General features: G+C 48.7%; 1 protein-coding gene across 7 annotated transcripts; it reads left to right on the top strand.

Annotated features, from left to right (window-relative positions):
• The first annotated feature begins 39 nt into the window (after positions 1-39).
• Positions 40-25,864, top strand: LOC111843284 (nucleosome-remodeling factor subunit BPTF-like). 7 transcript variants are annotated; one of them, XR_002838116.2, is made up of 33 exons: positions 40-787; positions 2,217-3,042; positions 4,175-4,392; positions 4,749-4,943; positions 5,132-5,275; positions 6,399-6,578; positions 7,147-7,328; positions 8,276-8,628; positions 8,738-8,869; positions 9,265-9,394; positions 9,656-9,791; positions 9,918-10,259; positions 10,352-12,281; positions 12,839-12,960; positions 13,067-13,195; positions 13,386-13,536; positions 13,711-13,831; positions 14,227-14,440; positions 14,615-14,770; positions 15,315-15,442; positions 15,606-15,735; positions 15,838-16,022; positions 17,564-17,849; positions 18,230-18,702; positions 18,921-19,000; positions 19,629-19,854; positions 20,300-20,553; positions 20,859-21,032; positions 21,370-21,562; positions 22,947-23,031; positions 23,181-23,367; positions 23,614-24,902; positions 25,007-25,864. XR_002838116.2 is itself a non-coding variant. In XM_023810740.2 (32 exons), exons 1-32 carry the CDS (start codon positions 280-282, stop codon positions 25,041-25,043), a joined length of 8,592 nt encoding a protein of 2,863 aa, XP_023666508.2. In that variant the 5' UTR covers positions 40-279; the 3' UTR covers positions 25,044-25,864. The 7 variants fall into 7 exon arrangements, 6 of the variants coding, with proteins under 6 accessions (XP_023666508.2, XP_023666512.2, XP_023666513.2 ...); XM_023810740.2 differs by lacking the exon at positions 23,614-24,902 and having other exon boundaries at positions 5,132-5,260; XM_023810744.2 differs by lacking the exon at positions 23,614-24,902 and having other exon boundaries at positions 13,711-13,750.

Genomic DNA, 25,864 nt, shown 5'->3' with positions numbered 1-25,864 from the left:
CAGCGCTGAGAGCGGCGGTCACGTGACTCTGGCGAAGGGCCTTCTGTCTGTTTCAGTAACCGGAGAGAGGAGGAAACATGGCGGCCACGGGCGATCCGGAGCGGGACGTTGCCTATTCACTTTGAGCTTTCTCATACTAAGTGAGTCCGGGGCTTGGGGGAACTATTGCTTCCACATCTGCAGAGGTTCAGCTTTCAACGGGTGCCGTTTTCCCGGGGTTTGCGTGAACCAGTTGCGCATACCATTTGAAACGGAAAATAATAGATTTCTTTATATATAATGAGGGGAAGAAGAGGCAGGCCGCCTAAACAGGCGCTGACGCATGAACGCTCCTCCGGGCCAGTCCGTGGTCTGAGACCCAGACGGGGGTTAAGGGCAAAGGGGAGAGGTATTGATGATGGCGATTTTGTGACTCCCAGGAGGGGAAATTACCATTCATCGCGTGGCAGGAGGAAAGTGGGATCAACCTCGGCATCACGGGGTAGGGGTAGAGGTAGGGGAAGGGGAAGAGGTCGGGGTGCCAGGAGAGGTGGAGGCAGGGGGGCACGGACTTTTAGCAAGGTGGTCTACGATGACCACGAAAGTGATGAAGAGGAGGACGCGGGGAGTCTGAGGTCGGAGGAGGACGATTTAATCGGAGAGGCGACGACGGACGATGAGCTGGAGGCCCTGGACGAGCAGTCTGATTATCTGGAGGAGCTACAGGACGATGATGATTATGATGACGATGCGAGCTACTGCACGGACAGCAGCTTTCGGAGCCACAGCACGTACGGCAGCACGCCCGGTAAGTTACGCTACGGCGGTGACAGCGATCGGAGACGCGGGCCGTCGAAAGTGGCGAGGGGATGTCGGAGCACCGTGCATGGAGCTGAAGCTTTGCAGGAAGCAGCTTTGTCCAAAATGGAGAATGCGCTGTGGAGGCAGCAGGCCCCGGCTTGGAGATGGACTGGGCACCGCGGTGCACCGCCCGGCTCTTTACCCTCGCATGAATCGCTTTCACATTTTAATGATCTTAAGCCCCCATCGTATATTTGGGTGGGCTTGCATCTGCTCGTGACGTTTTCCAGAAAATGGAAATGTGCCGACCGGGTGAACTTTGCGTTTGCCTAAAGCTAGCAGACCCGCTCGCTTTTTGTTGATCAGCCGGCAATCCTGGAAATTATATTTATTATGTTCCAGTAGTTAAAATCCCTTGCATTGAATTGCGGGAATTGCTACTAGAGACGGATCGCGAAGCGTGCACGAGATGGTATGTGTGTGGTTTTAAGGAACGAGAGGATGAACAAAGCACGGCAGAAGTTGGCTAACTTGGCTGTCAAGTTCTCGGTGTATCTGAGGATACGGTGCTACGCTGTCAAATTATTATATTTTTATTTTGTGATTTGCAGCGTACAGTTAGCCGCAGCTTTATTTTAGGTGTATAAAAGCGAGATGTGGGCTGTGTTTTGGGAGCTGCCGTAGTAGCCTGCTTCATTGGGGGTGTAAGTGACAGGGGGACCTGCGGTCCGGTGTTTTGAAAGAGCCGCCGCCGCCATTCACCTGTTACCAAGTCGGGGTTTAACCGGCACGTAAGTCTTAGGCACCCCGTGATACGTTTATTAAGGAATACAAACATGTACAATAAAAATATATATTTATATAATTTCCCAGGAGGAATTATGATTTGAATCTTGCAAAAAACGGTTTTAGATGTCACGTAATATTTTAGATATTGGACGAACCTGGTCGTCTGAAGATTTATTGTTATTCCGATAGGAGTCGTTTTATTTTGCTAATAATTTAGATGTCGTATTTCAGCTTAACGTGGTCGTATTGTATTACATGAACTCCAGAATATCTGTCACGTTCAGAAGGAGGCTCATTTGGCGTGACGTCTCTATTATTATTATTATTATTATTATTATTATTATTATTATTATTATTATGTTAGTGGAACAGAATAATACTTATACTGCTGGATATTTGAGTTGAGTAATTTGGCTCATACAGGGCACTTGTGGGACTTGAACTGAGATTTCACATTTCAGTTATTTTTCTCTTCATTATCCTCATTTTGCTATTTACTTGCCTTCAGTCTCCTTTGTTGCCAAGGAGGTGGACTTTCTCGTCTTGGGGAGGTGATTCCTCTGCCAGAGGCAGTAACACTGCGTGTTCTCATTGTTAACACAGTTTCATCCTTGTCTCATGCTCACTTTTGTTCTGTCCTCTTGCAGGGCGCAGGAGGGCCCGGGTCCTCCGTCCCCACCCCCCCGTCTTTGAGGAGAAGGAGGAGGTTCCCCCGTTGGAGCTGCCCAGGTGCTCCGAGGACCTGCTGGTCCCTGCCGAGCACCTGATGACAGTGGCGGCCATCTACGAGGTGCTGCGTAACTTTGGCAGTGTGCTGCGACTGACGCCGTTTCGCTTTGAGGACTTCTGTGCGGCGCTGGCAGGCCCAGAACAGTGTACTCTGCTGGCTGAGACGCACATCGCCCTACTCAGGGCCATCCTGCGTGAGGAGGACGGCTCCGGTACCACCTTCGGCCCGACGGACCTGAAGGACAGCGTCAACTCTACACTCTACTTCATCGACGGCATGACGTGGCCAGAGGTGGTGCGCGCCTACTGCGAGAGTGATGCTGAGTACCGACACGTGCTGCCCTACCAGGAGGTGGAGGACTACCCCTACGGGCCCCTGGAGAGCAAGCTTCAGGTGCTGCAGTTCCTGGCCGACCAGTTCCTGACCACCAACGTGGCCCGCGAGGAGTTGATGTCGGAGGGCACCGTGCAGTACGACGACCACTGCCGGTCCTGCCACCGGCTTGGTGACCTGCTCTGCTGCGAGACCTGCTCGGCCGTCTACCACCTGGAGTGCGTGCAGCCGCCGCTGGAGGCCGTGCCGGCCGGGGAGTGGCAGTGCGAGGTGTGCAAGGCTCACCAGGTGCCCGGTGTGTCTGATTGTGTGGCCAGCAGCCAGCAGATCAGGCCTTACGTGCGCCAAGAGCCCATCGGCTTCGACCGCAATGGCCGCAAGTACTGGTTCCTCCACAGAAGGATTTTTGTGTAAGTAGGGACCGAGACTGTCACCCACCTCTGCTTCGCTCTTCAATTTCAGTGGCTCTTTCTGAAGTCTGTTGCAGCGTGACTTTATTTTCTGGGTTACGGCATGATACATTGATAGTTCTGCTTCTTCCTTGCTGGTCTCATTGAATCGAGGACAGGGATTCTTTGTTAAAGAAGCCTGTGTGTTTGAGCATGTGTGTGTTCAGCTCTTTTTAAATCATTTGCAGTAGTTCAGATTGAAGTGAGGGTTAGGCGTGCTAGTAAATCTCATTTGTTCTCTTGGCTCCGACTGTCTGAACTGAATGTTAGAGAAACTGAGCGTGCAATTCATTGCCATCTGCCCCATCATCCTTCAGCTGCTGGTGACGAAGATTTTTATAAATTGTTAAACAAAAAAAAATTAACTGGCTTTCTTTCTTTCGCATTAATGTTTTTGTCCTTTAATCATGCAGCCTATACATGTAAGTGACTGTTTAAAATTTTGTGAATGTATACATTATCGATTTCAGCAGTCACGTAATTCATTCATTCATTCATTCATTCATAATTTTATGTTTGCACGTAGTATAACATATTGAAACAGCGCCATTTGCGTGTGAGTGGAAGGAAACGGAACTACATCGGGCTCTTCGCAAATATTTCCGTAAATGTTTAGTTATGAATGAAGATTCAAACATGAATATAATGTCCTGACATCAAAACTGCATTTCAGTGCCCTCAGGATCAACGAACCTGTGGCCTGTTATTTATTTAAGATTATACATATTTAAATTCTTCAAGCTAGACATACACATTTAATTTATGTGTATTTGGGAAATTGACATGCCGGTTCATTATGAATAGTCTGTCTATATATGGTTTGTTTTTAAGGTATGTGGTCACACTGCATTATTGGTGTTAATCGTGCGGGTGCAGCGAGGGCTGGGAGCCTTTTAGGTTACGGTTTTGTTTACTGGGCTTGCTAACTGCTGGGGAAACCATGGATCAGACATCGAATGGAAATAAAATAGCACAGCTAGATTCTGGCAGGTTTAAAGGGATTGAACCACTTCCTGGAAGGAGGCCCAGGTAGTAAATTTGCTCAGAGCCGTAAAAATACCCTAACCCCCCTTCCCCCCCCCCCACCCTGCAGGGAGGAGGAAGGTGACCAGAAGAAGAGGACCTGGTACTACAGCACTAAGCGTCAGCTCTCTGAGCTGGTTGCGTGTCTGGACAAAGATCATTGGGAGAAGGAGCTGTGGCACACCCTGGAGGAGCTGTGGGAGGAGGTGCACGCCCATATGGAGATCACAGAGGAGCTCACGGAAAAAGCCCGGGGCAGCACCCCCTCCTACCTGGCCGCTGCTAATGGTACGAGGCCTGGCAGTGGGACAGGGGCAGATTCTCAGTAAATCGTGGCAGTAGATAGCAGGGCTGGTGCGGATTCCTGCGAGGCTTTGCTGTTGTACCCTTGAGTGAGGTGCCAAGTCTGAAAATCTCCAGGAAAATATCCAGGTCTCCTTTTGATTGAAAGCATGAGCCGGTTAACAAAAAGCAGGCATCGCCAAATTCCTTAATTAGCCAGAAAACTGCTGCCATGACAGTGATTCTGTTTTCTTATTGGTCGGCCCAGATTCTGATGAGTTAAATGCTGCTTTGTCAGGGCTGTGTCTGAGTGCTGGTTCAGAGCAGGCCTCAAGCCTTGAGTCGACTGTGTCTCCTTCCAGAGGAGGTACTGGAACGGTTGAAGACCAGGCACGGGGCGGAGGTGGACAAGGTCAAAGGGCTGGAGTCGAGACCTGACAGCCAACCAGAGGCAGGCAAAGGCAATGAGGAGCCAATCAATGATCATTCCTCATCTGAGGGGGACGAGCCAAAGATCGCCAAGGACCAATCAACCAAGGAGGAGATGGAAGATATGGGTTGGGAGGAATATTTTGATTTGCTTAGTTTCCTATGTGAAGGTGTCCATTCTGTCGAACGACGGCATACAGTTGAAATAGTTATTTTGGCCTTATCTCTCAGTACAAAGGCTTGTTTGTTGTTCAAGGAGACAAAATACCATAATACTCCCTGTCCTGAAGTATGTGTCCATGTTCATTTTGGGCAGATGCGCTCACTTGTGGAGAAGAGAGCAGTAGAAGCTCAGATGGATCAAAACCTTGTGCATCTACTGCAGCAGCTGGAGAAGGTGCCGAAGGGGCGGTGACCAGTACAGGGATCAAGCAGGAGTCCGCAGGTACAAAGGAACTGGGTGTGTAGAGACGCAGGGAAACCCCCCCCCTACCTCTGTAATGACATCTGTCTACAAGAGCTTCATTCCCAGGTGAAACATTCATCTCCCTGGGAACTAATGCTGCACGATATCGCATCGTGATTATATGCAGCATGCGCAATAATCACCAGGGCTTTAGATGAGGGGTGTAAACATTCTTCCGGACACTTTTCGCTACTATACGGGTGTTTTCTTAGGCCACAATTTGGTAAGCAGTTTAGTAGTACGTCTAAAATATTAATGAGATGCATATTGTGATGCCCATAAGTTAGTAATTTGGATAAATTCGACGTATCCTTATCTTTATTAAATTTGGTTAGGGGAGCACGCCACATGCTACTGTTTTGGTAAATCATGGAAGCAATAAGCGCTGAAGTGGTGGTGAAGAAAGGGGGAGATCAGCAGCCACAACGTCTTTCGAAGAGTCCTGGTGATTATTGCGCATGCGCCATATAATTGAGATTACATCACGATATGATGATGTGCAGCCCTAGTTGGAACAGTGGAATTGTACAATTTTGGTGATAATGTTCTTTGAGGCTGCATTGATCGATTGGCCCGTGATCAAAATGGTTTATAAAAGGGGAGAAAACATTAGATTAGAGTTTGTCGTTCATGGCCGATTGTGATGAAAAGCGTTTTGAGTTTCATGAAAGGTCAACGTGTTGCTCGTATCTCATCAATAAGGAAGCGGCCGCTCTTGGAAGCTCTTTGTGACTCATATGCCCCCTTCATAGAGGGACAAAAGATAACGTCAAAAATCTGACAAAAAATGTCCACATTACCCAATCAGGCATGAGACATCTCTAGAATACAAGTTCACCCAGACTAAACCATTTGTTGATGCAATGATTGGTACAGAATACAGTGAAATGGTGGCTTTTTTTTACAGAGATATACAGGCAAATGCATGTTTTGGGGGTGTTTTTCCTACAGATTTGACTTGTACTACTTGTACTACTTACGCGCACATTTTGTGTGTGATAAGTTATGGAAAAGGTTGTAGCTGTTTTGTACATAAAAACCTAGATCCCAAGTCTGTTATTAAAGTGGAGGTGGTAACCCCCCCCCCCCATTCTGTTTCCCTCCCCTGCATCCCCAGAGAAAGCCCTGGAGTCGGATCCTTCCAGTGAGAAGACCACCATCTCCTCATGCGCACCCCAGGGTCCCCAGACCGCAGATGAGAATACCAGTGACAGCCAGTCCTCAGCGGCCAGTGTCAGTGGACAGAACAGTGAGGGGAAGCTGTCCCACTACGCTGCCATTGGCCAGGATGATATGGGTATGCAGACTCGCCCTGTGGAGCCTAGTGTAGTGTTTCTAACCGCCTTCAGCTCAGACCTATGCACAGGTCGTGAAAAACCTTAAAAGGTGACCTGACGTATCACCTGAATTGTTCTCCAGGGAAACATGAAAACTCCCCCATCTTATCTTATTGTTTAATTAAACAGAAATGAGGTTCCAGGTAACAAAGCAGATAAGACCGTAGATTGGGGCTGGTGTTACAGTAAACTATGCTTTCTACTAACAGATGGACTCAAGGAAATGTTTTTCTTTTATTTTTGTCCTTGATCTGTCCGAGGTTATGATAAGAAATATGTTTGGTGTTTGGACAAGTAAATAGGAATTCTTTGGTTTCCACATGTCACGTCTTGCTCAGATACTGGTGAGAGCAAAGCTGTTGGTCGCGGTACAGGGTTACCTGTTATTTTGGGGCTAAGGGCATTGTTCTAGGGCCCAGTACTAACATCACTATTCTGCTGACTGCCGGATTAGAACCAATAACCTTCTGGTCAGAAATCTTAACTCATGGAGCCAAATGCTTGAGAGTTCTTCTTTCTTTGTGACAGACGAGGGCCAGGATGACTCAAACGGGTTGGCTGAAGGGATGGGTGTGGACCGGGTCTCGCAGACGCCCACGCCGACATCCACGCGCATGGTGACACGTCTTCGGAACCCTGACAGCAAGCTGAGCCTGCAGAGAGTCCAACAGGGCTCAGCATCTCAGGATAACGGCAGGGCTTCCAAGGAGGTGGGGGCCGCCTCGCACCTCTTTTATTTTTAATGTGTTGCGCCTGTATTCATTTATAAAAATGAAATCTGCTGTCTCTGTTTGCTACATTGACATTAGCTACCGTTAAATGTGTTCAGCTTATTATAGGTTATGAATTCAATACCTGTTCAAACTGTCTGCCAAGAATATTGTTTGGTAATATGGTATACCATGTAGGATTGGCTGGTATTGTGGTAATATGGTATACCACGTAGGATTGGCTGGTATTGTGGTAATATGGTATACCACGTAGGATTGGCTGGTATTGTGGTAATATGGTATACCACGTAGGATTGGCTGGTAATATGGTATACCACGTAGGATTGGCTGGTAATATGGTATACCACGTAGGATTGGCTGGTAATATGGTATACCACGTAGGATTGGCTGGTAATATGGTATACCACGTAGGATTGGCTGGTAATATGGTATACCACGTAGGATTGGCTGGTAATATGGTATACCACGTAGGATTGGCTGGTAATATGGTATACCACGTAGGATTGGCTGGTATTGTGGTATACCACGTAGGATTGGCTGGTAATGTGGTATACCACGTAGGATTGGCTGGTAATGTGGTATACCACGTAGGATTGGCTGGTAATGTGGTATACCACGTAGGATTGGCTGGTAATGTGGTATACCACGTAGGATTGGCTGGTATTGTGATATGGTATACCTTGGTATTTGGGGTATACTGTGGATTTTTGGGTATACCCCAGAATTTTTGCTCAGTGAAATATGTCATAGGGATACCAAAATACCAGAAAAATGTTGCTTTTGAAAATGCTGCCAAAATGCCATATATCGCAGTATGATATAAGGATGGAATGACGGTATGAGAAATTAGATACTGCCCAAGCATAGTATATCTATGTACATCTTTGTCTGTTGAAGAAAAGCCAGCAGAGTTTGCATTTCTCCAGGTGTCCATTTTTGGTTCCCTGGGGGATCCTGCCAGCACCAATGGTTCCAGGAAGGACTCTGGAGTGAAGGAAAGCGCTGGTTTCAAGTTGGGCCAGGAGGGCAAGTACCGGGTCTTTCAGAACCAATACAGTAGTAACACACTGGCCCTAAACAAGCACCAGCACCGTGAGGACCATGACAAGCGGCGGCACTTGACCCACAAGTTCTGCATGAGTCAAGCGGGCGAGTTCAAGTGGAACGGCTCGGTGCATGGCTCCAAGGTTCTCACCATCTCCACGCTGAGGCTGACCATCATCCAACTGGAGAACAACATTCCTGCCCCCTTCATGCACCCCAACTGGGCCTCTCACAGGTATACCAGGGAACCTTATGGTCACAGCCAGCATCCTGCCTAAAGACAGTTCATTGACTAATCAGGTATCGGCCCATCCAGTCAAACCTTCATTCCGATTGGCTGGCAGGTCAAACTGGATTAAGGCGGTGCAGATGTGTAGCAGAGCTCGGGAGTTCGCTCTGGCCCTGTCCATCCTGGAGTGCGCCATCAAGCCAGTGGTCATGCTGCCTGTGTGGAAGGATGCTCTGGGACACACCAGGCAAGAAACCTGTGTTCATCTGGGTGATTAGCTAATGCAACGCTGATGAGTCTCTGCACCAGATTTCTCTCCATTCACTAAATCAGTGTTTCCTAATCTGGTCCTCAAGCACTCAGAGAGTCCATGTTTTTGTTCTCTCCCAGCTCTCTACCAGGAGGGAGCAAAAATTAATGCTGTCTGACAGGAAACTGAGAGGGAGTAAAATCATGGACCGTCTGTTGGTCCCTGAGGACCGGGTTGGGGAATACTGCACTAAATCATGCATTCTTCTCTTTAAGAGAATACATTCCTAGACTTTATCTCCTAACATGGCTTTTGCAGCAAGTACCCTGTGTTGAATGCCTCTTGAGTACCACTGTGAATGAATGTGTCATTTTGGCCGTTTCTTGCTACAGGTTACACCGGATGACCTCCATTGAGCGGGAAGAGAAGGAGAAGACGAAGAAGAAAGAGAGAAAGCTAGAAGAGGAAGAGACTATGCAGCAGGCCACCTGGGTGAAATATACCTTTCCCATCAAACACCAGGTATGTCGTGCTTTCACCCATCTGTGGCGGAAGTCTGATTTCTACTGAGATGCCTTGTAATATGTAGAATCGTTACCCATTATTTTGCATGCTGTTATTCTCCAAATCTGTTATTCTCCTGACCACTTATATAGTCCCTGGGTCCTATCCCAGACAGCACAGGGCATCCAGCAGAGGCACGCCATGGATACTGCATCTTAGCTTTTACTGAGATTGCAGTTATTACATATAAATAATCCTCCTGTCTGTCCATATGTGAAGGTTTGGAAGCAGAAGGGAGAGGAGTACCGGGTGACAGGGTATGGAGGCTGGAGCTGGGTCAGTAAGACCCATGTACCTCGCTTCGTTCCCCGGCTGCCAGGCAACACCAACGTCAACTATCGCAAAGCTCTGGAGGGTCAGTCTCATCCTGCTGCTTTTCCACACTAGCAGTTCTTTGTTGAACATGAATATAGTAGCATTTCTTTCTGGATTGTGCATTTTAATGTTTGGGGTTTGTTGGCCTCTCTGATTCTTATTTCAGCTGCCAAGATCAAGCAGAGCGCAGAGTCTGACCCAGACACTGCGTCCAGCCCAGATGTGAGCATTGAACAGAGGGCTAGCCCCATCAAAGACTCTGCGGCAGGCGAATCGAAAAGGGAAGAGGACCGGAAGTCTCCAAGGGGATCTCCTGAGAGCCCCATATCTGGCAAGAAAGAAGAGGGTGGAGAGGGTGTGGCTGGGCTGTCAAGAGATGAGCCCCTAGACAAGATAGATGTCAAGGCTGAGGGGCAGGCTGGAGAGACCACCGAGGCACGAGCAGAGGGGCCGGAGGCTGAAGGAATGGACACTGGCATCTCCAACTCCAAATGCATTGAAGAAAATGGTACCTCCTTGCATATGGTGATCAAATGTTTTGGTCATCTTGACTTAAGTTTTGATACCAACGATTCTCTCTTTCTCTCTCTCTCTCTCCAGGAAAAAGTGAGACTTCTAGCACGTCTCCATTGGATGTTGATGCAAAGAAGGAGGAAGACAAAGGAGACGTGGTGGAGAAGTTCTTCTGTGCTGATGTGGTGAATGTGAGCGAGGGCTTTCAGCTGCGCACCGCCTACAAGAGGAAGGTAAAAGCCTCCAGGCTTGATGGCCTGCTGGAGCGACGTGTCCACCAGTTCACCTTGGAGGAGAAGCAGCGCTACGAGCGATTCAGGGGCCAAACGGCTACACAAGTGGAGTCGGGAGCGGGGGGCCCGGACCAGCATGGTTCGGTAGCGGGTGACGGACAGGTTGGAGTCACTTCAATGAAGGTGGGGAGCCTGGTTGTTCCCTCAGCTGTGAACTCAGGAACTGCATCTGCAGCTGGTACCGAAAAACAAGTGAGTCAGGAGGAAGAGGAAAAACAGTCCAAGGAGTCCTCTGGTCCTGGATCACCAGTGAAGGAAGTTAATTGCCAGTCTAAGCAGGAAGATAGTACATCCCAAAACTCACAAGCGATTGGCAGTCCGAGTTCAGCTTGTAATGATCAAAATGTATCCGAGGATCGTTGTGTGCCTGAATACGAGTCTATCAACGAGAGAAATGGTGGGAGTACGGCCTTGCCGTCGACCATGTCGACACCATCTCCGGAACTTAATGTAGGGTCCTTGAAAGGGACAGACATTTTACCTGGGCTGAACTCTGAGAGTAAATCAGAACTGACTGTGGGGACCCTGGAGTTCTCCAAGTACCAGAAATCTGCGGGAACAGAGAAGGTACATTGTCCTGAAGACTGGAAATTGGGGCCAGTTTTCACTGGGCAGAATGGTGAAGAAAATGGGTGTTTACAGGATGAAAGTATGGACGTTGACAAGAGTGGAGATGATGAATCGGCTGTAAAATCCCAGCTGCCCCTTGGGGTTCAGGTAAATGGGGATGATTCCCTTCAGAATAAGACTCTGTTAGACTGTACATTACCTCTAGAAGCTTCCTCAAAGCTAGACTTTGACAAAGACATTGAGGAAAAGGGAGCTAACCAGAATTCAGGAAATGAGATAAAAGTTCTTCCAGCTCAGGATGCTGTTAAACTACTAATGAACGGGGACCTGCTCTCACACCAGTCATCCTCTCACTCCATTGTCGATAAAAAGAGTAACACAACACTGTCTAATACGGAGTATTCACCTGCTCAAAAGGTTCCTCGTCTGGAGAACAGTGTCAAAGAGCTGGCCTCTTCCTCTGGCACCTTGCTGAATTCCGATGTCTCGTCAGTAATTAGTAGGGCGTCTGAGGAGTGTGATGACACCAAGAAAGATTGTGTGGGGGAGGGGGACGAATCGGTGGCACTGAAGCTGGCCTCGTCAACAGTGCCACCTGCAGGACAGTCCAGCCTCAGCAACAGTGTGTCTCTAAGCAATCACAGCAGTGAGCCCACATCAGTGACCAGTAACGACGAGGCACCAAAGACAACCATCACACAAGTTACCACAACAATGACAACCATCACTACCACCATCTCCAAGGCAGTCGCGGTATCCAAGGATTCTGGTGGCACGCCCGCTGTAGTGTCCATATCAGAAAATAAAGCTCTTTCTATGCTCACTACCACCAGCACTACTGTCACCACCACGGTGACCGGGGGAGGTGCGACCACCATGACCGTGAGCCGGGAGTACTCCACTAAGGACCGGGTCCGACTCCTCAGGTTCTCGCGCTCCAAGAAGGCCCGCTCAGGCACGGCCTTGCCCTCCTACCGCAAGTTTGTCACCAAAAGCAGCAAGAAGAGCATCTTTGTCCTACCCAACGACGAACTCAGGAAGCTGGCCAGGCAAGGGGGCATCCGGGAGGTGCCCATCTTCAACTACAATGCCAAGCCTGCCTTGGACATTTGGCCCTACCCCTCCCCACGACCCACGTTTAGCATCACCTGGAGGTTGGCATGTTGTTTGTGTTGATTTTTCAGATTTTTTTTTTGTTTTTTATTGGCTTTGGCCTTTAGTTGTCTTTACTTCTTCCACTATGGCTAGGAAAGAAGTTCTCAAAGTCAACAAGGTTGTATCTCTATAGGTGCCTTTCAGACCTGCTGACTATCTCTGAATTTTTTTTTTCTCTCAAAATGATGTTGTTGGATACTATCCTAGTCTATCGGTGTTGTGACTTTTAAATAATCGTATGTTGAAATATTTAAAGTGAAAGACTGCTCTTTCATGGTTTCTAACCATCGGTTCCCATGAATCACTGACGCTATAAAACATTGATTGTAGGGAAGATAAAGTATAAATTCTTCTTAGTAGATGTATGAGCTGCAGAGTACAGACTGATCCATAGACCAAAACAAGTATTACGACTTGCTTTCTAGTCCTGCTACAGTGACCTCAGTAGAGTCATGGTTCATTCTGGTAGAGCTGTGCACTTCATGAGTTTCATATTAGATCCACACTGTAGTTCATCCGACCGTTAACTGACACGTTTTCCCGGTGCCCCACGCAGGTACCGGCTCCAGACGGTCCGCTCTCTGGCAGGGGTAAGCCTGATGCTTCGACTGCTCTGGGCCTGCCTGAGGTGGGACGACATGGCCGTGAGGGCCCCGATGCACACTGTGGCTCGCTCGGGTGGGTGATCCCATTCCTCCTGTGCTTCACGGCTCTGAGGTTTCTGGGGGCCGGGCCACGAAAAACCTCTACTCACACGCAGACTGTCCCCCGCTCCTTACCACAGAAACATCAGAGACCGAGATCACCACCACAGAGGTTATCAAGCGCCGAGATGTGGGGCCTTATGGGATACGGTCAGAGTACCTCGTCCGGAAGGTCATCCGCCCCATAGGCGTAGCTGCGTCTCCTAAGGGTGGGCTTTTCTTCTGGATTTACATGATTCTTTGTTCATCAAGCTCCTTTAGCTTTTGATCCACATGTCCAGTCAGTTAGATTTTATAACATTGTTCGAGTTGCTGAAACGGAGATATGAAGAAAACCCATCATTTGGATCCTCACAGTGTATCTGACATGTTTCCTCTCCTGCCTTTGCAACCCCAAAGAAGCTCACACTCCTCAGAGGAAGGGCCTCCGGTCTAGTGCTCTGAGGCCCAAGAAGCTGGATTCGCCAAGGCAGATGGGCCCGGTGGTGCTTGAGAAATGGGTAACAGAGGAAGAACTGGAGCTGTGGGAGATCAGAGCCTTTGCTGAAAGGTAGGGGGTTTAAATTGGACTGCAGTCGAAACCCAAAGCCTTATACACTGAATTTCAGAAAGGCAGGTTCTCTTTGGGGACTCTGTCCCATAATTGTTCCACTACTTTGGTTCTCATCTCAATGCATTGTGTCCTGAGGCATTCTCTGATAGCCGTCTTTTCCTTCCATGGCAGGGTGGACAGGGAGAAGGCTTCTGCGGCGGACCAGGCAAAGGTTAGTGTGCAGAAGAAGGCAGAGGAGTACAAGGCCAACTTGGAGGCTCAGCTTAAGCAGCAGAGATTGGCTGCTCAGCAGGTGGGAAGGCCAGACACACGCTGTGTGCCTCATTGCGACCTTGCAACTTAGCGTAGCCTCCTGGATCAGCCTGCATAGTATACCTGACCTAAGCTAGCAATGAAGCAACAAAGTCTGGAGGCTCCCTAATGATCTTGTGGTGCTTGGCAGTATAGCTGGCTCTGCTTGGTAGGAAATAATGGGTAAGCAGACCTGATAGATGAAGGCTGCTTGTACTTATGAACTCAGGCATTGAGGCCTAACCCACAAAGCCACATGTCACCCCCACAGACATCTTTACCTGATGTCCTATATTCACTTGTGTGAATTATTTTTTGAGGCGACGCCATGCATTAGTGCCATGCATTAGTGCCATGCATTCTCAGTATCCAAACGTTTGAACTCCTGTGTTCCAGAAACGCCTGGAACTGCAGAAACCTGCCTCCGGTAGTGCCACACCAGTCTCCACCCCACAGAAGGTGCTGGTGGGCTCCTTGACGGGTGCCGTCACCCCCGGCTCCAAGCTGGTCCTGACCTCAAAGGTGGGCTCCCCCGCCGTCACCTTCCAGCAGGGCAAGAACTTCCAGCAGACATTCGCTTCCTGGGTCAAGCAAGGTCAGAGCAGCCCAGGTGAGTGTATGTGTGTTCTTGGACTGCAGAAACCGTATACACAAGGTAATGGGACTAGTTGACTTCTTATGGTTACGCTTGGTAATCAAAAGGCGTACATAACTAACGATGGACACAACAGTTATTTTTATTTGGACAAATGCAGTGACCCCAGAGTTTCCACCTCTTCTACAGTCAATGCCACTGCCATCTCCACTGCATCCACGAGCTCGACCATCTCAGGACAGACTTTGCAGGTGTCAGGCACATCGGTATCAGTGGCTGGAAAAGTTCTCTCCCTACCGGCCAACAGCAAGATCGTGACTGTCAATGTACCCAGTGCACAAGGAGGTAAGGTCCTCAGAGGTGTGACCTTTGACTGTTCCACATACAGATTCTACAATAGAGATGGAGAAATAATGAGTGTTTCTCCATACCAGTAACACAAAGATCATACTTGTGGTCTTTGTAAGACCAGTCTTTCAAACCTGCCTCCCAAAAATGAGCTTTGGGTGTGGTGAATCATGGGGTTGATCTCGTCTGGTGAGGATGCAACCGATATGTCCTTGATTTTTGGGCCGGGGCAAGAATGACATCTGGTGATTTTTACCCTCCTCTGTACTTCTGTTCTTGAGTATTAGAACTGGTCTTCGGCAATGGAAGGTCAAACGGGTAGACGAGAACACAAATACGGTCAAGTATTCATGTTGAGAAACACGCTTTGTTTCCATGGAACTAAAGTGGGATGAACTAGCAATCAAATCCAGACTGATGTCAGTTTGTGTCCCACTTGGGGATTCAGTGTAGTACCCCCTTTAACAAGCAGTACCCCTGTGTGATTGGTATAGTAATGTATCTAAGTGAAAGTAACGTGACTGGTTGCCATGGTCACCAGGCATGGTACAACAGAAGGTCCTGGGCATCATCCCATCCAGCACCACCGGTGGCACGCACGGCTTTACCTCCATCCAGCCGCGAAGTACGACCGTGGGCCTCCGGCCCGGAGCAGTGCCTGCGCCACAGGTTTGAGGCCTCCCACCGTCCCAGGCACTCTGAGCAAAGTCCCCTTAATTATGAGAGGCCTTCTTATAAAGTAATACGATGATGAATTGTTCCAGTACTGCAGCTGGACTTTTGAGTCCGTGTCAACTGGAGTGTTTGTCTGAGTGCCTTGACTCCTCCCCAGATGGTCCCGGGTGGTGCTCAGATCCGGCCCGGTATGGCAGTGATCCGAAGCCCCCTGCAGCAGAGTACCGGTCTGAATAAGACGATCATCTCCACCCCGCTGGTGGTCCAGCCTGGTCTCCTTCCCACTGGTAAGTCCAGTATCAGTGTGGCTGGGGTCTCAGATTGCGTAATTTGGCTGGTTGCGCTTGTGATTCGGCTGGTCACGTTATTGACGCATCACTGCACACCAGGCCAGCTTGTCCGGGGCGCTCCATGTTCCCCGGCCACCTCTGCGCAAAGCACACCCCCTCGGCCCCCCGCCATGACATCTGCAGCCTCCACATCCCCAGGCTCGGCTCCCCAGACCCCCCGACCCCAGCAGGGGCAAGTCAGACTCACCCTGGCCCAGCTTACCCAGCTCACCCAAGGTGCACAGGTGAGGAGGGCGTGGGGTGGGTCTCTCTGTCTAAGGATGTATTCGCTTTTCGCTAATGTCGCTCTTCCACCCCATCAGGTACTGCACTTTTGGCACGTTATTTTCTGTACTTTTCCTTTTCCATTTACTTCTGGACGAGTACTAGTTCAAAAGTTCAAGTACCAGTACCTTCCAGTTTCAGTACCAGCTGGGGTACTTTTTTGGTATTTCGGTACTTTGGTGTGGGACTTGAAAACACTTTGTTTCAGTTGGTTATGCAAATAGCCTTCATCTGAAAAGTAATACAACCGCCGTTTCGGAAAAAGTTATGATTATCGATGTAATGCTACGTTCACACTGCGAGCGGCGAGAGCGTCAAAGCGACCGGAAGTCATTCATTCTCTATGGGAGGGAGCGTCGGGAGGCGTCGAGGAGCGGCGCGGCGCGGCGCGTTGCGATCTGGGCGGTGGGAGCGTCAGACAGAAGTTGAATCCAGTCAACTTTATGGTAATGAGCTGTGACGCGGTTGGGCGGCAACCAATGGGAATGTAGAGATGTTCCGCTAAAGAGAGCGCCGCAGAACATAAGCGTGTAAACTTTTGTTCCGACCCAACCGTTCCTAGGCACAATGGAGGAGAGACTTATTATTGCTCTGGCCGGGTACCCAGTTATATATGATGTGTCTCTGTTTGCATACAGGGACATAAATAAAAAAAAATGAGGCATGGACCAGAGTGTCCGAAACAATCGGTGTTCTAGGTGAGATGGTGAAGTGCATAATATATTTTTTTGTGAAAAAGGAAGGAGATCAGTAGTAATTTTGGCGCCATAGCAGAGAAAACAGTGCAAATTGTCGGTAATGTTAAACCTATTTATAGCATTAGTGTTTGTCAAAACATAATTATGTGTTTTAGTAGAACTGTCGTGAAACATTTTAAGTACTATTTATGTTAACTAAAGAAACATAAAGCACAAGTAACTACTTGGCGATCATCCATTGTGATCCAAGGTAAATTTGAAAAGAAGCGCTACACTATTATAGGTAACATTTTCCCTCCAGAACGCTTGATTTTAAGTGGGAATGCAAATAACTGGCTCACAACAATATTTATTTGACAAATTATGTCCTATCAGGAGTCGGTGCAAAGATATAAGCTACACGTTTGTTTGTTTTGCGACCCCTTTAAAAAGTTCTCAGAGCCTGGCATTCTGAGCGGCCTTGTCCCCGCCCACTCTATGACGTCAGAGAGCGTCTCCGGCGTTGGGTAGCGTCGCGTTCAGGGCGGCGGGAGCGACGGCTGGAGTCTTTGACGCTCGCAGTGTGAACGTAGCATAAGAATTGCTCGTGCTGAACATCGCACATCATCCAGCCCTATTATATCCTACAGCCATTTTTCAAAATCAGTACAAAATACCTCGCCTTGTGATGTCATCCAGCTCCAGAACCAGTTTTTATGGCAGTGGAAAATCAACAGCTTGAAGTACCAAAAGTACAGTACCTGGTGTGGTAGAAATGCTCCCTAAAACTGTTCACACATGTGGTTCTTGCCGGTATCTATCAGGGAGGAGGCCAGGGCCTGACGGTGGTGATCCAGGGTCAGGGCCAGACCACCGGCCAGCTGCAGCTCATCCCTCAGGGGGTCACCGTCATCCCAGGACCAGGCCAGCAGCTCATGCAGGCCGCCATGCCCAACGGCCAGCTCCAGCGCTTTCTCTTCACGCCGGCTCCCCCGACCACGCCCACCACTGTGGCCACGCCCACTGCTGTGCCCACACCCACCACTGTGGCTGTGCCTGCCCCCACTACAACAGCCGCACCCCCTTCCGCCGCCACGCCTTCAACACCAGGTGATGCCTCTTGCCACTTCATTACCGAAACAGAGGACGATTCATTCCTGTAGTCCTTCCACCATATTTACGGCTTAGATCAGTGTTTCTCAATCAGGTCCTCGAGGTCCCGCAACATTTATGCTTCCTCCCAGCTGTCGGCCAATCAAAAACACAGAATTCCTGGTTCAAATGTATCTGGAGCTGGGTAGGTGCAAAAATGGGGGTCCCTGAGGACTGGGTTGAGAAACATGGCAATATAGTTTCAGTATTCTTCTTCATGTTGCAAAGAGACGCAGCTAGGGTTTGATCAAATACAACTTTTCACTTGAATTAACATTAATTAGTCCTGTTAGCTTAGCATGTTAGCATGTGACATGGCTATCTGTTTTGCTCTGCAGCAGTGCAGCCGGAGCAGAAGCCCACGCAGTTGCAGCTCCCGGTGCAGAGCCCGCCCTTGCCACAGACACCACCTGCCCCCCAGGCCTTGCAGCCGGCTGCTCCTTCTACCCAGGCAGACCCTCTTGCTGCCCCCCCGCAGATGGTCGCCCCAAACCTGGCTCTCACATCGGCCCCTCCGCCTCTGCCCACTACGGCAGCGGTCCCGCTTCCTTCCACTCAGATTCAGGTGAAGGGTGTCCTGGCTGCCCCCACCCCAGCACAAGCCCCCCTAGGCCAGCCTGGCCTTGTCGTTATGCGGCAGGCTCTCCCCCAGACCCCCCTGCACCTGGGTCTCCGGCTCCAGCCCCAGCAGATCCGGCCGAAGCAGCCCATCCCAATCCAGCCGGGACCCGGGCTGGGGGCCACCCAGGCTGCCAGTGGCCAGAAACAGCCAGAGGTTCGGCAGGAACGAGGAGGCAGCGTCAAGCTGCAGGTGGGGGTTACCATGACAACCACATCACTCTGCATGTCACGTCTCTGATTTCATGACCATAATCATACAATTTGTCTTTTTATTACTGGCTGTACATTTTGGTTATGAGGTCATATTGTTAGTCTTTTTACATTTATAGATTGACTGGTTTTTTAGTCTTTAAATTTATTTTATACTGTGCTGTTGATGTGCGATGTGTCCCCTGCGCTCTGCTACAGCCGAACCTGAAGACGGAACGCGTGATGGAGCATTTAAAGCAGAAGTCAACTTGTTTAGCTGATCAGGAGGACGCTCAGAGGTATGAGCATGGTGGGCCTGCGAGCTGCATCGTTAGCCTGTGCTTTTCTGGGGTAGTAACTCTGGGCAATATGATCTCAAATCAATATCATGATTGAACATTTTACCTTGATCTAATTAGCATTGGCAAGAGTACGTCGATTTAGAGGTTCTGAATGTCGGTTTTGATTAATTTTCTATTAATTGCCTAGTCGTAATCTGGTCACATTACACTTAAGCTTTTATCCAACGTGTTAAATGTCAGAACATCCAGAACAAGCTGTTAGTTTTCTAGTACAGTGTTTCCCAAATCGGTCCTCGGGGACACCCAGACTCCACTTTTTTGCTCCTACTAAGATCTGGGAGGGAGCAAAAATGTGGATTGTCTGGGTGTCCCCAAAGCCAGTTTGGGAAACATTGGTCTAATAGACAACTAAAGCCTAGATAGCTCATGTCCACAGAGACAAAGCAATTGTAGTCTATTTAGTTTGGTGATCTACGTTGTTAAACTGTTAGAAGCTTAAGAACTGACGTTATCACAGAAAGGCGACAGAATTCCTTTATTACCCAAGATGCTATGCGCAGTGCTATGCTGTTGGATTGTGTTGATATGTTGTCCCCCCCCCACACACACACACACACACACACAGAATGATCGTGTGCAGCCAGGTGATGAAGTTCATCCTGGACAAGATCGAGAAGGACGAGAAGCAGGCGACTCGCAAGCGGAGGCGGGATGAGGCCGGCGAGCCGAAGCGCAGTAAGCAGAGCTCCAGCCGGCTGTCGACGCTGCTCTTCAAGCACAAGGAGCTGCTGAAGGCCGAGATCCTCCAGAAGAGGGCGCTGCTGGACAAGGATCTGCAGCTGGAGGTCCAGGTGAGCAGCTCTGAGGAGTGTAGACCGCTGCTGGACGTGCTTCCGAAGACTTACAACGTTGCGTATCTCGGCCACTGTGACGTAGAATGTTCCGTTTGTTTCTAAATTGCCTGATGAGTGAGTCAGTGAGTGATAGTTTGCTTGGCCTGTGATGGACTGGCATCCTGTCCAGGGTGTACCCCTGCCTTGTGCCATATGCTGTCCCCAGTAAACTTCAGGACCCCTGACCCCTCATTGCCCTATATTGGGTAGAAGGATTTGGAAGATGGACTCATGGATATAACTTTTGGGTTGTAAGTCTGTCCTTAACCGTGATGCTGCAGATGGAGGGTGGAGCTTGTTTTAGTTTTAACAAGCTTAGACTTATGCAGCTTCCATGGCAACGGCCTGGAAGACAGGGAGGACGCACGACCACCACTAGGGGTGCTATTTCTCTCCCTTCCAGGAGGAGCTGAGGAAGGATCTCACCAAGCTGCGTAAAGAGAAGGACAAAGCACAGGCTGGCGTGGCCCCCGCCCCAGCAGCCGCGCTCTCCCCTAGCCCCACCTCGCCGACCCTCTCCTCTCAGAAGCGCAAGCGCGACGATGACCGGGACCATGCCAAGGCCAAGAAAAAGAAGATGATCTCCGCTACCTCAAAAGATGCCAGGAAGGACACCAAGCTGTACTGCGTCTGCAAGACGCCCTACGACGAGTCGAAGTAAGGCTGCAACGTCAACGATGGCGTCTAACGTCGCGTTATTGCCAAGATTTCATCATTGTGGGTTGGAAACGGAGTTTCCGCATGGACGTTCAGTCAGTTCCCTTGGGCTGATGTGAAGTGGGCTTTCTAATGGAGGATGGGAGGATGGGAGGATGGGAGGATGGGAGGATGGGTGGATGGGAGGATGGGTGGATGGGAGGATGGGAGGATGGGTGGATGGGAGGATGGGAGGATGGGTGGATGGGAGGATGGCCCAGCCGGTGACGCATCCTCATGTCGGCCGTGTCCGGCCTGCCTTTCAGGTTCTACATCGGCTGTGACCTCTGCTCCAACTGGTTCCACGGTGAGTGCGTGGGGGTCACGGAGAAGGAGGCCAAGAAAATGGACGACTACGTCTGCAGAGAGTGCAACCGGGCGCAGGAAGGCCAGACGGAGGAGCTGTACTGCATCTGCCAAACGCCATACGACGAGTCGCAGTAATTACCACGTTTCATTCTGCATTCACTCTACGTACTGCATATACGCATGTTTATCCTACATGTTTGCTGCAAGCACGTTTTTTCCTATATGACTGTATTATAATGTAATAGCATTTCTGCATTATACTCCTGTGTAATGTATTAGTGTTTGGTTTCAGTTTATAGTAGTACAGATGTTCCCCGGATTGCGATCCCATAAATCTATTGTACGGCTAAAGTATCGGAAGGTGAACATGCTTTTTAGTACAGTACACCTAACCTAACAAACATCATAGCATCACATAACATCCCATCTCTCTCGAACGTCATCTTTCCTGGGGCTTTCCTTCATCAGATTCTACATCGGCTGCGACCGCTGCCAGAACTGGTACCACGGCCGCTGCGTGGGCATCCTGCAGAGCGAGGCGACACACATCGACGAGTACGTGTGCCCGCAGTGCCAGTCCACGGAGGACACCATGACCGTCCTCTCACCGCTCACCGACAGAGACTACGAGGGCCTGAGGCGGATTCTGCGCTCTCTGCAGGTACACCGTCATGGGCTGGACCGGTCTGGCGTCTGCCGGCTTGGGAGCTGATCTTGGGGCCGAGAGCTTCAGCACTGAAATATCAAATGTAGCCGTAAGATTTATGAAACCCTTCACCAGTGTTTCTCAACATAGACCTTAGAGACTCCCAAAACTGTATTTTATATTCTTAGGCTAGATGTTATGTTTGAAAGACTTCTATGTTATTGTACAGCTATGAAAGACCCCTTAGTACAGAAAATACCATTGGTTACCGGGGGTGTTGCTGGAGATTTTGGACCTCATAAAAGGCCATCACACTGGGCCCCCAGCTCAGACCAGTACAATTTTGTTCAACTTTTTGAAGGTCAAAGTTACTGACCAAAATTGCTACGTTTAATAGTAAAAAATTCATTTTGGTGCAACACTAGCCAGCAGGGGCAAGGTGGGGGAGGGGTAGTTTGGACGATTCCAAGGGCCCATTACTTAAAATGAAAGGTGTTTTACGCTGAAGTACATTGAAGGTTAAAGGGAAAAATTCAGTTTTTGACTTTTTCAACCGGATATTTTCGATTGCCGAAATTTTGGTGCGTCACTACTATTGGTGTCTTATAAGCCAGTGTGGGCTGGGTGCAGAATGCGCAAGACACAGTAATGAAATATTCATTCATTCATTCATTCATTCAACCAACATGTCTAAACCAATCAATCATCAACACTGAACGCATTGGAGAGGGAGCTAAAGTGGGCTGTCTGAAGGTCCCGAGGACCGGGGATGAGAAACACTGGCCTAAACATTCGGTAGTAATGAACAAAGTGGACCTAATGTCCAGCAATCACATCATCTCTGGGTTTCGTGCGAACAGCTAATTGTGAATATCAGGATTCTGCAGGTGTGGCTGAGTAGAGTAAATGAAGGGCCCAGAGTAGAGTAAATGAAGGGCCCAGAGTAGAGTAAATGAAGGGCCCGGAGTAGAGTAAATGAAGGGCCCGGAGTAGAGTAAATGAAGGGCCCGGAGTAGAGTAAATGAAGGGCCCGGAGTAGAGTAAATGAAGGGCCCGGAGTAGAGTAAATGAAGGGCCCGGAGTAGAGTAAATGAAGGGCCCGGAGTAGAGTAAATGAAGGGCCCGGAGTAGAGTAAATGAAGGGCCCGGAGTAGAGTAAATGAAGGGCCCGGAGTAGAGTAAATGAAGGGCCCGGAGTAGAGTAAATGAAGGGCCCGGAGTAGAGTAAATGAAGGGCCCGGAGTAGAGTAAATGAAGGGCCCGGAGTAGAGTAAATGAAGGGCCCGGAGTAGAGTAAATGAAGGGCCCGGAGTAGAGTAAATGAAGGGCCCGGAGTAGAGTAAATGAAGGGCCCAGGTGACACGTGCTCAGTGTGCATCATGAACATATCGCTTGGCAGGCTCACAAAATGGCGTGGCCGTTCCTGGAGCCTGTGGATCCCAACGACGCCCCAGATTACTACGGTGTCATTAAGGAACCGATGGGTATGTGCAAGATCGGTCTACAGTGTCGTTTGTCGCAAACTTAAGGAAATTCTTTCCCTCAAATCCAGTCATAAACAAATACAGCGCATTACGCTTGCGTTGATGTGCCATCCTTCTCTGGTGTGGTTCCCGCTCCCCTCTTCTTCCAGACCTGGCTACGATGGAAGAGAGAGTACAGAAACGGTATTACGGCAAGCTGACGGAGTTTGTGGCGGACGTGACCAAAATCTTTGACAACTGCCGCTACTATAATCCCAGTGACTCGCCCTTCTACCAGTGCGCGGAGGTGCTGGAGTCCTCTTTTGTACAGAAACTCAAAGCTTTCAAAGCCAGCAGGTAAGTAAAGGTTTGTCGTTCCGCCCACAGCCCTCAGGTCTCCCCCCGTCTCTCGTCCATCTTCCTGCCTGCGCTCCATCTCACTGGCATGGCACTAAGCGCCCGTAGTACATTTCCTTATCTCCCGCCTTCCTCTGAGGCGGGTCATCGTGTTGCATAAGCGGCTTTCCTTAACACCTGCGTTGAGTGTCCATGTGTGTGCCGCATGCATTTATTCACGACATCCATTGTCTCTCTTTCTTGCAGATTGTGACGTCGTAAGTGACGTCATAGCTGGAATCTAACCTGGATGCTGGGGGTCACTGTATCGTTTAAATCATGGAATCTGCTGTTCTGTGGACAGCATAAATTCTATAGGGTTTGCTTTCTGGGGGCATGGAGAAACCAGAGCATTTAAATTAAAATCCAGTCGTTTTGCAATTAGCCAAATGCCTGATATGCCTAGTGAGCATTGTGGTTTTGGCAGCCATATTCCCAAAACAAAGTGAAGTGGAATTGGTGACTTTTTTTTTTTTTACACTGTTTTACTACCTGTGACAAAGATGACCTCTAAATATAATGTGAATCCTTATACATGCATGTAATATGTTAGTAAACAAGCACTTGGATCAGAATGCTACTTTAAAGCATTGTTGGTTTTTATTTGAGGGTCCATTTGTATTCACATTTGTTTAAATATATATATAAAATATGAATATTTAAAAAGATTTTATTGCGAGAGATATGTAAATTAAGTTTCAGATTTGCTGCGCCCTTTCCCATAGCATTCAGTTGTCTCAGCCCTAAAGCTGATTCTGTTCATGTATAGACGATTTGATAGCAACATTTCTGCTCTTCTGCTCGTGGGACTTTGACTTACACAACCATGCTCTGAGGGCAGAAGGAAAAATTGTAGAGGAGGTGGGATCAAGACATGTGATTGGTTGGTCCCGCCTCCTCTAGTTGCTTGTACCCACCTCTTCTGCTGTCTGATTGGTTCAGAGAGGTAATCAACTATTTTCCTTCTGCCCTCAGAACATTTTCGTGTAAATAAAACTCCCATGAGCTAATCTTCTCCTAAAAGCGTTATGCTTGTCCTTATAGGGTCGTTTTAAATTGTGACTTGGCCCTTCTGGGGAGGAACTTTTGGCCAGTTTGCGTGTATAGTGAGAAGGCATATTCTCTTAAATCCTTTTGTGAAGGATTGTTTTATGGTTAAAGAAAAATCAATGTTTCAAGTTAGCATTTCCAAATCTGGTTCTCAGGGACCCTCAGTCAGTCAGGGAGCAGGGAGGGAGCAAAAATGTGGACTGTTTGGGAGGGAGCAAAAATGTGGACTGTTTGGGAGGGAGCAAAACCAGGGACCGAGTGTGGGTCCCCGAGGACTGGATTGGGAATCACTGCTTTAAATAATACAAGTGGCACCTCATGAGTCTTCTTCCAGCTTTACAGTACCAAGTGGTGTTCTTGTTTACTAAAGGTGCACGAAGTGTTGATCTTTTTCAGAAGCTTGCAGTGCCTTAGCCGTTAAGCTTGACGCCTCTGCATCCTGTCATGTATGTTTTTTTTTTTTGTTTTTTTTTTTGGCCAGTGTGAAAAGTTTAATAAAATGTTAAAGGCTCCTCAACTTTTTTTTCCCCCCTTTTTCTATATTCTGTAGGTCTCATAACAACAAACTACAGTCTCCAGCTTCTTAGAACAGGGTGTTTCTTTGCTGGGGGGTTCTGCACGTTTAAAACTTGTGCCTGGATGCGGTCTCCAGCCAGCCAGCCCCCCCCCCCCCGTCCCCTGCGCCTCGTTACCCCCAAAAGGAAGCACCGGACCCACAAACGGTCTTGCGGTTTGCTGCCTCAAGGACGTGGTTTGTTGTGGGGGGGGGTTCAGAATGCGATGTGTGGGTGTCGGCTCCATGATGGGACAAGTGGAACAAAAGTGGTTTTGTTATGGAGAATCGCCCCAACCCCAAAAGTACAGACGTTCATAGACGTTCTCATCAGGTGGGGTTAGGCACACTTTTGGTTTTTATTTTGTTTTATATATATATATATTGGACTGTTAAACGGAGGATATGGTGCAGTGTATATCCTTTTTGTACCTCACAGAAGAGTGGAAAACATACATTCTGAGAACTACATTTACGATGTAGCAGTGTTTTTGATCCCCCCCCCCCCAACCCCTATGTCTTCTAATTCTTATTTAGTGAGATAAAATTTCCATTTATTTCACACAGGGTCGCTTTAGTTAAAACGGTGTCCCCCCCACACTCCTCCCCCCCAACATCGCACTTGTGGCGTTGAGCTTCTGAATAACACCAGGCAGGAACGCTAAGAAGACGAATACACTTAAATCCCTGTACTGTACAGATGGACTGAAAAGAAGCTAAAAAGCAGTGTGTTTGAAGGCATTCTGTTTGTACAACCTGTCAGATACTGAATTTTGTGCTTTTTATTTTTTATATTACAACTCAAGAAATAATGTACTAATTAAAGAACCTAATAAAACGGAAGGCAGAGCTCCA

The sequence above is a fragment of the Paramormyrops kingsleyae genome, chromosome 22 (genome assembly GCF_048594095.1).
Source record: "Paramormyrops kingsleyae isolate MSU_618 chromosome 22, PKINGS_0.4, whole genome shotgun sequence".
Classification (NCBI taxonomy): domain Eukaryota; kingdom Metazoa; phylum Chordata; class Actinopteri; order Osteoglossiformes; family Mormyridae; genus Paramormyrops; species Paramormyrops kingsleyae.
This window is presented reverse-complemented; position numbering and strand designations above follow the sequence as displayed.

Coding starts and splice junctions, on each gene's coding strand:
- LOC111843284 (XM_023810738.2), top strand. CDS start 280: ATGAGGGGAAGAAGAGGCAGGCCGCCTAAACAGGCGCTGACGCATGAA. Junction 7,329..8,275: donor ACGGCAGGGCTTCCAAGGAG/GTGGGGGCCGCC, acceptor GCATTTCTCCAG/GTGTCCATTTTTGGTTCCCT. Junction 13,537..13,710: donor ATCAGAGCCTTTGCTGAAAG/GTAGGGGGTTTA, acceptor CTTCCATGGCAG/GGTGGACAGGGAGAAGGCTT.